Raw genomic sequence first — 12,642 nt, 5'->3', positions numbered from 1 at the left:
ACATCCCCAGCTCAGCAGCTGCTGCAAGTAATTACTCAAAGCTTTTAGCTTAAGTGGAAAAGGCAAAGCCCTGTGAGTCTGTGAGAGAGAAAAAGACAGAGAAAAGCCACCCTCCAGAACTGACTCTTCATAGGAAGGCTGTTCTGGGGGGAAACTGGTTGTGCTGGCAGCTGAGCTATGTCCTGATTCTCCAACAATTTCTTGCTGAGCACATCGCTGAAGAGGATGCGGATCATGTGGACTCCCCAGAGGTGCTGCAGCTGCTTTGTCAGCAGAGGCATGGACTCATTCAATCTGCAAGACAAGCCAGAGAGACACAGAATCATGGAATTGTCTGGGTTGGAAAAGACCCAAGCATCAACCCACCACCACCATGGCCATCAAACCATGTCCCCAAGTGCCACAGCCACGCATTTCTTGAGCGCCTCCAAGCACAGGGACTCCATCACCTCTCTGGGCAGCCTGTTCCAATCCCTGACCACTCTTGAAGGAAAGAAATTTTTCCTGACCTCCAACATGACCTTTCCCAGGCACAGCTTCAGGCCATAAGATGTAATCATAGAATGGTAAGAGTTGGAAGGCACCTCCAGAGATCAAAAGGTAAAGGGACTGGGGAGGAATAACAGCAGGCACCAGGACAGGTTAGGGGTTGCCCTCCTGGAGAGCAGCTCCACAGAGAAAGACTTTGGAGTCCTGGTGGAGTCCTGGCAGTTTCAGGTCCTTTCCTGTCATCCCATCACTTGATACTAGAGAGGAGACCAACCTCCACCTCACTCCAACCTTCTTTCAGGGAGTTGTAGAGAGCAGTGAGATTTCCCTCAGCCTCCTTTTCTCCAGACTAAACAACCACAGCTCCCTCAGCTGCTCCTCACCAGACCCTTCACCAGCTTTGGTGCCCTTCTCTGGACACTCTCCAGCCCCTTAATGTCCTTTTTGGAGTGAGGGGCCCAAAACTGAACCCAGGATTTGGGGAATGTTAGCAGGTAGGCTGGAATAAAACACCAGGCAGTGATACTTTGATAGTCACAGGTGAAATGGAGCCAAGAACCCACCCTGCAGCTGCCCCTCACAGGAGGAGTTGATCCTGTATCTAGTGCACCAGTATGGCCACTGCTTGCCAGTTTAACCATGTTAACAGAATTTCCTCATGTCATAGGCTGTGCACAGATGTGGTAGAATCATAGAATTGTTTTGGTTGGGAAACACCAAGTTGAAGAGCATCAAGTCCAACCTTTCTCTAACCCTACCCAAGACTGGTCCCTCAGCACCAGAGTATATATTGTGCAGACAGAGCCTGAAATCTGAGTTAAGTCCAAGTGGGGCCAAGTTGTTGATCTCAAAACATGAGACACACACACACTGCAGGATGAAAAACCAAGAAGAGGCTCAATCTTCCCTCACTTTAAGGTCCTCCTCACTTACCCATAATCCACAGTCTGTGAAAACCAGCCCAGCACAGGATGCCAGTGGGTGAGGTTGGATTTCTTCTGTGAAACATACTTCTGGCAGTAGGAGAGCATGTGAATGAGCACACCCACAAAATGAGCTGTCTCCTCCTCGAGAACTTTATCATTCATGGAGCCCAGGTACACAAGATTACCTGGTGGAATGACCAGCACAAGAAGACTTCAAAGAGGAGCAGATGCTGCAGGATGGTTGGTTACAGACATAACACACAGGATTCAGTTAGTCTCACATCCCTTTTCAAGCCCAGGAGGCTCAAGCCAGGAGTGACTATTAGAGGGCAACCTGCAGCAAGCAACTTCCAAGCACACATCAGGCACTCAGCTGCCATGTCCCTTTGGCCACCTCCTCACCTGTATCCCACCAACATCTTCTCCAAAGTACTACAGGTGAGGGATGACTATTCCCTCTGGATGGCTCTACCAGAGCTGTTTCTTTGGTCACTTCTACAGAAGAGTGAATTGTTTCAGCACCATGTTTATTTAGAGAAGTTAGGTTCAAGCCTGCTGCTCTCCAAGGCTTTCTCAGAGTCCAAGCTACCAGAGAGAACTTCCCACTTTAGGCATGATGACATGCATGCAAAAGCAAGTCACAGAATCACAGGATTGTTTGTGTTGGAAGAGACCTCTAAGATCACTGAGTCCAACCATCAACCCAACACCACCATGGCTATCAAATATGTCCCCAGGTGCCATGGCCACACATTTCTTGAGCACCTCCAGGGATGGGGACTCCACCACCTCCCTGGGCAGCCTGTTCCAATCCCTGACCACTCTTGCAGCAAGGAAACTTTTCCTGATTGCCAACCTAAACCTCCCCTGGCACAATTTCCAGGGATGGGGACTCCATCACCTCTCTGGGCAGCCTGTTCCAATCCCTGACCACTCTTTCAGTGAGAAATTTTTCCTGATCTCCAATCTAACCCTCCCCTGGCACAACTTCAGGCCATTTCCTCTCATTCTCATTCCTCCTCTGATACTAGGGAGAAGAGACCAAATCCCCACCTCACTGCAACCTCCTTCCAGTGAGATGTAGAGAGCAACGAGGCCTGCCCTCAGCCTCCTCTTCTCCAGACTAAACTACCCCAGCTCCCTCAGCTGCTCCTCCCCAGAGCTGTTCTCTAGACCTTTCCTCCATTTGCAAGGGCATTCGATCATGTTTGCAAAATCCCCAAACGTCTCCCAGGGATTATTTCGAAGCCATTTAAACAAGGCTTAAAAAAAAAAAAAGAGCTGGAAGCAGCTCTGACCTAGGGAGAAAGATCTGACTGAAGATTCTTTTCCAAGCACAGCAAAACCAGGAGTGTGACAGGTGCTTACCTAGCAGGCAGAGAGTGTGGCTCCCTTCCAGGCACATGCAGACATCTCCACACTGTGCCTCACGACTTAAGAAGAGGATGAACTTGCGGAACAGATCGTGAGATTCTATCACTGCCAGGCGCTGCAAGACACAAGGCAGCTGCCTGTCAGGTGCAGAAGAGTCACACACAGCCACCACACCTCACCTCCCACCAGCACCTCCGTTTGGCTTTGCCTTCCAAATAAAGCAGCAGCAGCAGCAGCAAGCTCAGCCTGTTGCACTGGAGTCTGACATGAAGCTGGCCCAGGAAATAAAAAACTTGCTGGTGAAAAGCTCACAGAATTGTTTGGGTTGGCGAGTCCTTTAAAGCTCATCCAGTCCAACTCTGCCAACTCTGCTAAGCCATGGCCCTCAGCACCACATCCCTGCCTCTCTGAAACCTCCAGGGATGGGGATTCAACCACCTCCCTGGGCAGCCTGTTTTAGGCTTTGAGAGTCCTTTCAGTGAGGACATTTCTTCTAATGTCCAACCTAAAGCTGCCTCGCTGCAACTTGAGGCTGTTTCCTCGTGTCCTGTCACTTGTCCCTTGGGAGAAGAGACCAACCCCCACCTGGCTCCAACCTCCTTTCAGGGAGTTGTAGAGAGCAATGAGGTCTCCCCTCAGCCTCCTTTTCTCCAGGCTGAACAACCTCAGTTCCCTCACCTGCTCCTCACCAGCCCTGTTCTCCAGCTTTGTTGCCCTTCTCTGGACATGCTCTGGCACTTCAATGTCTTTCTTGGAGTAAAGGCTCCGAAACTGAACCCAGTACTCATGTTCTAGCTGCAGACAGACCTTCACAAACTGTCTGTCTGCATGAACACAAAACCTGCCTGTCTGCACCAAGCTACAGAGAACAGCATTCACAATAAATCAGATCCTCTGCTGTGCAACGGACTGGTTTCTGCCTTGGCTCTGTCTAGCTGCAGAAATAGAAGAGTAAGGACATGCAAAAATCAAGCTGTGTGTGACATAGGCCTTTATTTTTATGGACTGATGGATTTTTATCCCACTGGTCTGTGGTATGAGAAACCCAGGCCAGCTGGAGGTTGCAAGAATCAAGCACTTCCACAGCAGAAAGTTGAAACTGGCACAGAGAGAAATGCCACTGCTCTGTTCCAAGAGCTGAGAAAAGGGAACAAGTGGCCTCCTGTGACACTCAGTGGATTTTTGGTACTATTCCATCACCCACTTACCTCAGGTGTTAGTGTAGCAAGATGAGTCACCATGGCAGGCACAGACATGATATGGATCAGAAACGACCTCAGCAGATTGTCTGAAAACTGAGCAGCAACCACAGGGCTATGGAGACAAAAATACTTCACTAGGTCAGGCTTCTGGCACTGAAGGAACCCACAGGCTTTAAGCAAGCCCTTCAGAACTGGCTGCTGATTCTACCCTTAGCCCCAAGCATCACTAGAAGAAGAATCATGGAATGGTTTGGGTTGGAAAGGACCTTAAATTAAGATCATCGAGTTCCAAACTCCCTACCCTAGGCAGGGATACCTCCCACCAGCCCAGGTTGCTCAGGGCTTTGTCCAACCTGGCCTTGAACACTAGCAGGAAGGAGGCACCCACAATCTTCCCAGGCAACCTGTTCCAGTGTCTCACCACCCTCACTGTAATGAATTTCTTCCTCATCTCCAGTCTCAGTCTCCCCTCTTCCAGCTCAAAGCCATTGCCTCTTGTCCTAGCACTACAAGCCCTTGTAAAAGGTCCCTCCCCAACATTCACTTCCACTTCTGTTCCCCCAGTGGCTCACCACTCAAAGGACTATCAGCCAGTTCACAGCACACTACCACCCAGAGCACTGTGAGGGTTATGTGGATCATCTCCCAAGCTTCCCTTCTCCTCACTGCCATAAAATCAGTCCTACAGTAACTTCTCCTCAGGAAGAAGTTAGGTGACACATTCAAGGATATTAACTGCTATTGAACATCACCACCTCACCATCCTCTAACAATTAACCACTGAGGTTTAGAATCATAGAACCACCCAACTGTTGAGGTTGGAAGAGACCTTGCAGATCATCAAGTCCAACCCCTCACCTACAGCTCACAATCTCACCACTGCTGCTAAGCCATTGCCACTAACCCTCAGCACCACAGCCACCTCCAGGGATGGTGACTCCACCACTTCCCTGAGCAGCCTGTACCAGTGCCTGAGAACCCTTTCTGAGCAGAAATTTCTCCTAATATCCAACTTGAAGTTCCCTTGGCACAACTTGAGGCCGTTTTATGACAACTGAGTCAACCATTACAAAAACCTGCACCCAGCTCTTGTTTGAGGGACAAACCTTGCCCTCAATAGGTCCATCTGCATCAGCAGTTCATAGCCTAGAGAACTCCAACCCCTTCTGACAGCTCAGCACAAAGACACAGACTGCACCCCACAGCCTAGGCTCACGCTAATTACCGACCCAAGAAGCATCCTGATCAGTAAAGGATGACAAAGAAATGAACTTTCTGCCTAAAGCAGCTTCTTTCCTCAGGGAGATCCTCTTGACAGCACAAAGAGACTGGCAGAAGGAGAAGACTTCCTAAAAGCAAACCACTCTAAAGACAACTCTGGCTGCACATCACAGCCAGCAGCTCTGGCTGCCTTACCGCAAGGCGAGGGAGAAGATGGCAGTTAAAGAGCCTTTGGACAAGGAAGGTCTGGATCTTGCCAAGCCATTAGTTAGCAAAATCTGCAATGGAAAAAAAAAAAGAAACACCACCAAACTCTGCAGTACTCAGAAAAAAAGCCAATACAGGCACCAGGACAGGTTAGGGGCTGCCCTGCTGGAAAGCAGCTCCACAGAGAAAGACCTTGGAGTGCTGGTGGACAGGAAGTTCTGCATGGAACAACACTGTGCCCTTGTGGGCAAGAGAGCCAATGGGATCCTGGGATGTATCAGGGAAGGTGTGTCCAGCAGGGCTAGGGAAGTTCTTCTACCTCTCTACTCTGTCCTGGTGAGGCCACACCTGGAATCCTGTGTCCAGTTTTGGGCTCCCCAGTTCAAGAGAGACAGAGACCTGCTGGAGAGAATCCAACAGAGAGCCACGAGGATGCTTAGGGGACTTGAGCATCTCCCCTCTGAAGAGAGACTGAGAGCCCTGGGGCTGTTCAGTCTGGAGAAGAGAAGACTGAGAGGGGATCTGATCAATGTCTGTAAGTTTCTGAGGGGTGGGTGTCAGGAGGAGGGGGCCAGGCTCTTTTCGGTGGCACACAGTGATAAGACAAGGAACAATGGGTTCAAACTAGAACACAGAAGATTTCACCTCAACATGAGGAGAAACTTCTTTACAGTGAGGGTGACAGAGCCCTGGAACAGGCTGCCCAGGGGGGTTGTGGAGTCTCCTTCTCTGGAGACTTTCCAAACCCACCTGGATGCATTCCTGTGCAGACTACCCTAAGTGCTCCTGCTCTGGCAGGGGGGTTGGACCTGATGATCTCTTGAGGTCCCTTCCAACCTCTGCTATACTGTGAGACTGTGATAAAAGGACTATGGCTTCTCCTGAAAGACATGGTGTTTATTTTCAGAGCAGAGAAAAAGAACACCACTAACACAACCTTAAAACCCACTTACTACAAGTCAAAACCAGTTGCTAACAAGTCCTTTGGCAGAACTGGAAGGGCTTCGGGTTACTAATGGCACAGCAGAGACACTGCAATTAAAGCAGATGCTCTGCAGCACTTCTTTCTCCAGGAGCTGTAACTCAGAGGGTTCCCAAGCCTTTCAGATTAACAGGGAAGGCTCAGTGCTGCCTGGAAATAGTTGTTATGCCCACACACAACCAGCTGCCCCCAACACAGATCAGAGAATCACAGAATGGGTTGGGTTGGAAGGGACCTTCAAAATCATCTAGTTCCAATCCCCTGCAGTGGGCAGGGACACCTTCCACTAGACCAGTTTAGTCCAGGCCCCATCCAACATAGCCTTGAACACCTCCAGGGAGAGGGCATCCACAATCTCCCTGGGCAACCTGTTCCAGTGTCTCCCCACCCTCACTGGAAAGAATTTCTTCCTAGTATCACCACAGAGATCATAAAAGCTTCCTCAGAACAAGGACCACAGGAGATCCCAAGCAGGACTGAGGTTTGTTTTGGGTAAAGAGAGGACAGAACTGTATCAGCTGGAGACTGACCTGCAGCACAGAATAAAATCCCTTCTGGTTTAGATGACCCATGATGTTTGCACAGATGTGGTTCATGGCAGGCCTCAGGGTCTCACCTGCCAGGTTAAAGCACTGGTGTTACTAAATCAGCATCACAGCTCCACTCCTCATCTCCTCCCACCCCCCAAACCAGTTTGGTCATCAGCCCTTCTTGCACATCCTCACCCTCACCTGCAAAACCACCATTTCAGCAACATTCCACATGGAAGAGAGGCACAGAATGGGTTGGATTGGAAAGGACCTTAAAGATCAGCCAGTTCCAACCCCCCTGCTATGAGCAGGGACATAGAATCATGGAATGGTTTTGGTTGGAGAAGAACTTGAATATCATGGAGTCCAACTAAAGGTCACCACTAAACCATGTCCCTCAGCACCACATCTCTACAGCTTTTAGATGCCTCCAGGGGTGGAGACTCCACCACTGTCTTCGGCAGCTTCTTCCAGGCCTTGAGAACTCTTTGGGTGAAGAAACTCTTCATGTCCAACCTAAACCTCCCCTGGAGCACCTTGAATTTCCTCTTGTCCCATCACTTGGGAGAAGTCACCAAACCCCACCTGCTTCCAACCTCCTTCCAGGGATTTGTAGGGAGCAAGAAGGTCTCCCCTCAGCCTCCTTTTCTCCACATCAAGTCTCACTTAAGGTATGAGTCACATCTCCTCCCCACACCTGCCTGCCTTTTCTCTGTGTGTTTGCTACAAAATCCCAGAGCCAGAAGTGTGTTCCATTACCCTCTGAACACTCCTGGGCTGGGGGTCTTTGGAACATTATAAAAACATAGTGGCTGCTGCTGTTCTAAGGCAAACAGCCTCTCTGATCTCCAGGGAATCCTTGCTGCCCAGTCAATGCTTTGTGCAAGCACAGAGCATCATCAATCTTTGAAACATGAGGAGAAGACAAGGTGTAGAAAGAGTACCCAGTAGATTTTAGACTGGAGATTAGGAAGAAATTCTTTCCAGTGAGGGTAGTGAGATACTGGAACAGGTTGTCCCAGGGAAGTTGTGGATGGCTCCCTCCCTGGAGGTGTTCAAGGCCAGGCTGGATGGCTTTGTGGAAGGTGTCCCTGCCCACAGCAGGGGGGTTGGAACTAGATGATCTTGAAGGTCTCTTCCAACCCAAACCATTCCATGATTTTACTACTAAATCCCATATAAGTGGTATTGAAGTGGAGGCACCAACCTTTCCCCCTAAGTATCTTCCAGGTAGAAGTGTCTGTGAAGGTGACAAGCATTGTGAGGTGCAAATTGACCAGTCTGGAGTCTTGTAAGATGTCAGGCTGCAAGAAACAAATCAAATCAGCGTGAACAAATCAAATTCTCCCTCTGCCACACTGCAGAACTGTTCAATGCAGGGAGAAAAAAAAAACATTAAGATAAAGAAAAAAAAAAAAAAGAGAGAAAGTTTTATTTACCTTAAGCTGTTTGATAAACTCACAGCAAAACCACAAAATGTCTTTGATCTGTTTGATCCACAAGAGTGTCAGATCCTTGGAGAGTGCCAGTGACACATACCACACCTGATGGAAGAGGGAAAGACACAGCAGCAGTGAGCAGTGTTTGTCATTCTAACCAGCAGAACAGGTTATCAAGAAGCTTTGTGACAAAATGACTTCTTCAGTGCCCTGCTGAACCCAGTAGTGGAACCAGAATGCAGTGGTCAAAGCACACCACCCACTTCATGAATAAATTGTCTTTTCATTGCTGTAGCTGTACCCAGACTGAAAATACCAGAGAAAGACTGAGGAACTCTTCCACACCTTCACTGTGGGATCTCAGCAGTGTTGAGGAGCTTCTGAAAGCTAAAAATTCAACTATCACCACCCTAAATCCCCATACAGAGAAGGAAAAAAGCCAAAATAACCTTCCCACCCCCAACCTGAACCCCATCCTGCTGACCTTGGGCTCGTTCTCAACATCCATACTGTTCAGGATACACCGGCACAGCTTTTCAAACCTCTGGGGGGGGGGGGGGGAAAAAGGTGATATTAGTTCTACCTCCAGGAAAAGCACTGGGAAGAGCTCAGCAAAGGAAGCAAGACAGCAGGAAAAACATCCCTTAAAACTATGCCCTGAATATGGAACTACCCCTAAAAAAATCCCAAGGTGGTTCTCCTCCATTCCTGCAGGCGGGTGTGAAGGACTAAGGGGGGAGGGATCACATTTCCGAAGCCAAAACGGATTGCAGGAAGCTACGTGATCACTAGAGAACTAATTCAACATTTTAATACAAGACTTCTTTAATATGCTGAAGTATGTTCTCCAAGGGCAAATCCTGCCTGACAAACCTGGTGGCCTTCTGTGAACAGGTGACAACATTAATAGATGAGGGGAGAGCAACTGATGGCATTGACCTGGACCTGAGCAAAGCCTTCCACACTGTCCCGCACCACATCCTGGTCTCCAAGCTGGTGACACATGGGTTTGATGGGTGGACCACGAGATGGATGAAGAACTGGCTTGTTGGCACACCCAAAGAGTGGCTGTCAATGGCTCCATGTCCCAGTGGAGGCCAGGGACAAGTGGAGTCCCTCAGGGATCAGTCCTGGGACCAGGCTTGTTCAACATCTTTGTTGGTGCCATGGACAGAGGCATTGAGGGCACCCTCAGCAAGTTTGCTGCTGACACCAAGCTGTGTGGTGCAGCAGACAGGCTGGAGGGAAGGGATCCATCCAGAGGGACCTGGACAGGCTGGAGAGCTGGGCACAAGCCAACCTCATGAGGTTCAACAAGACCAAGTGCAGGGTCCTGCAGCTGGGTTGAGGCAATCCCAAGCACTGATATAGGCTGGGCAGGGACTGGCTGGAGAGCAGCCCTGAGGAGAGGGACTTGGGGGTGCTGGTGGGTGAGAAGCTCAACAGGAGCTGTCAATGTGCACTTACAGCCCAGAAACCAACCAGAGCCTGGGCTGCATCAGGAGAAGTGTGGCCAGCAGGTCAAGGGAGGTGATTCTCCCCCTCTGCTCTGCTCTGGTGAGACCCCACCTGGAGTACTGCATCCAGGTCTGGAGCTCCTATTACAAGAGGGATATGGACATGCTGGAAGGTGTCCAGAGAAGGCCACCAGGATGATCAGGGGGCTGGAGCACCTCTCCTATGAGGAGAGACTGAAAGAGTTGGGGCTGTTCAGTCTGGAGAAGAGAAGGCCTCAAGGTGACCTTCTTGTGGCTTTTCAATATCTGAAGGGGGCTACAAGAAAGCTGGGGAGGGACTTTTTAGGCTATCAGGTAGTGATAGGACTGGGGGGAATGGAATGAAGCTGGAAGTGGGGAGATTCAGTCTGGACATGAGGAAGAAGTTCTTCCCCATGAGAGTGGTGAGAGCCTGGAATGGGTTGCACAGGGAGGTGGTTGAGGCCCCATCCCTGGAGGTGTTTAAGGCCAGGCTGGATGAGGCTCTGGCCAGCCTGCTGTAGTGTGAGGTGTCCCTGGGCATGGCAGGGGGGTTGGAACTGGATGATCCTTGTGGTCCCTTCCAACCCTGACTGATTCTATGATTCTGTGTTCTCAATGAACCAAAGCCAGAGCAGCAACCTTACCTCTTTGTCCTCTTTAAGACTAAACACAAACAGGAGTTTCCTAGCAATTCTGAAGATGGAAAGAGCACTTCTTTTACTTGAGCCAGACTCGTTCGCCCCAAAGAAATCCTCCACTTCTCTCCTATCAAAGTGGGGAAAATGAGCAGCAGCAGTTAAAAAAAACAAAATAATCAACCTTTCCAGAGATGAACAAAGCCTGAAGGTAGAATCTCACACACCTTATCTCCCTCTGCAGGCGACATCTACAGAGAAACCTCCTGACCAAAGCCTGGACCTGGACAGCAGCACGTTCCCTCTCCTTCAGCTCCCTCCTCTCCTCCCGAGCCTGTCGGGCTTTGTCCAGGAACTGAGCCTTGGAGCACTGGCTGGCACTGAACATCTTTATAACCTGCCCAAACAGCAAGGGAAAGAAACAAAGAACCATCACAGCCGACAAACCTAGGAGCAGGGAGGACAAAAACACACAGGCAGAAGAAATTCTTGACCTCGCCTCGGAACTGACTCCCTGCACCCAACGTCTGACTTGGGGGAAGGAGAGGACTCAACAGCACAGAGGTGTGTGCAAGATATAGCTTAGGCAAAGCCAAAGTTACCTGCCCGTGGGGCTGTAAAAAACAGAGAGACAGCAGAATCATAGAACAGCAGATTTTAAGAGAAAAAAAAACTTCAACAGAATCACAGAATGGTTTTGGTTGGAAAGGACCTCAAAGATCATCTTGTTCCAACCCCCTTGCCATGGGTTGGGACACCTTCAGTGTGCTGTCACCTTCCAGTCTTGGTTGTTTCATTTTCTTGTTTACAGATTACAAATGACCACAGTTCTACAGGCAAAGATACAAGGGAAAGTGTACAAAGGAAGGGCACTTGGAAGCTAAGTTATTGCCACTCACCAAGACAAAATGCACAGAGTCAACAACAGCTTTATAAACACTCAACAAAGAACTCACCTGAGGGTTTACGTCTTCAAAAGAAGCATTTGGCAATCATTTATGCACAAACATGGTCCTCATTCACCAGCTTCAAGCAGCTCCTCCACAGATAAGCACATTACCTGCAGATGGGTTGGGGATTTAGTTTTTACCTTTGCAGTTCTAAGTCCTTGTGACCAGACTTACTTCTCACTACACCCTCAAAAACATGTGAGGTCAGAAAAGCTTCAGGTGGGGAGAAGCAGCAGCAGCAGCAGCACCACTGCTCATTTGTGGCTGCCAGTACACACAGCTCCTCACACTTCAGGGTGGAGAAGAAACAACCCAATGTGTGACAACAGCAAGGGCCACCCTCAGCTGTGCCAGGCCCCCGGTAACTGGCGAGACCTGAAGGGCAGCCACCCCACAGCAAGTGTTCCCCACTTCACCAATGGGGGAAAGACCCACGACCCACCCCCACACTCCCAAAATTGGGCTCCAATGCTTTGCATCTTGCCCACACCACTAGCAAAGCAGCTACAAGACACCCACTCAGCCCCAAAGGCTTATCTCACAGCCCCAGATACCCCAAATGTCCATCTCACAGCCCCACATACCCCAAATGTCCATCTCACAGCCCCACATACCCCAAATGTCCATCTCACAGCCCCACATACCCCAAACGTCCATCTCACAGCCCCACATACCCCAAATGTCCATCTCACAGTCCCACATACCCCAAATGTCCATCTCACAGCCCCACATACCCCAAATGTCCATCTCACAGCCCCACATACCCCAAATGTCCATCTCACAGCCCCACATACCCCAAATGTCCATCTCACAGCCCCACATACCCCAAATGTCCATCTCACAGCCCCACATACCCCAAATGTCCATCTCACAGCCCCACATACCCCAAATGTCCATCTCACAGCCCCACATACCCCAAATGTCCATCTCACAGCCCCACATACCCCAAATGTCCATCTCACAGCCCCACATACCCCAAATGTCCATCTCACAGCCCCACATACCCCAAATGTCCATCTCACAGCCCCACATACCCCAAATGTCCATCTCACAGCCCCACATACCCCAAATGTCCATCTCACAGCCTCACATACCCCAAATGTCCATCTCACAGCCCTAAATACCCCAAATGTCCATCTCACAGTCCCAAATGTCCATCTCACAGCCCCACATACCCCAAATGTCCATCTCACAGCCCCACATACCCCA

At 49.8% G+C, this 12,642-nt stretch overlaps 1 protein-coding gene across 1 annotated transcript in view; it reads right to left on the bottom strand.

Moving 5' to 3' along the window:
- UBE3B (ubiquitin protein ligase E3B) overlaps positions 1-11,459 on the bottom strand; it is a 28,810-nt gene extending 17,351 nt beyond the window's left edge. The window contains exons 1-12 of the mRNA XM_054392491.1: positions 11,440-11,459; positions 10,711-10,880; positions 10,493-10,613; positions 8,855-8,914; positions 8,371-8,475; positions 8,139-8,235; positions 6,932-7,017; positions 5,408-5,490; positions 3,998-4,103; positions 2,784-2,904; positions 1,423-1,600; positions 125-294 (exon numbers count right to left, since the gene is read on the bottom strand). Of these exons, the coding sequence (XP_054248466.1) occupies positions 125-294; positions 1,423-1,600; positions 2,784-2,904; positions 3,998-4,103; positions 5,408-5,490; positions 6,932-7,017; positions 8,139-8,235; positions 8,371-8,475; positions 8,855-8,914; positions 10,493-10,613; positions 10,711-10,871 (1,288 nt within the window). The 5' untranslated portion in view covers positions 10,872-10,880; positions 11,440-11,459. The remainder of the gene's footprint in view (positions 1-124; positions 295-1,422; positions 1,601-2,783; positions 2,905-3,997; positions 4,104-5,407; positions 5,491-6,931; positions 7,018-8,138; positions 8,236-8,370; positions 8,476-8,854; positions 8,915-10,492; positions 10,614-10,710; positions 10,881-11,439) is intronic.
- Positions 11,460-12,642: the final 1,183 nt, after the last annotated feature.

The sequence above is a fragment of the Indicator indicator genome, chromosome 26 (assembly GCF_027791375.1).
Source record: "Indicator indicator isolate 239-I01 chromosome 26, UM_Iind_1.1, whole genome shotgun sequence".
Classification (NCBI taxonomy): Eukaryota; Metazoa; Chordata; class Aves; order Piciformes; family Indicatoridae; genus Indicator; species Indicator indicator.
Note: the sequence above shows the minus strand (reverse complement) of the source record. Positions and strands in the feature narration are given on the sequence as shown.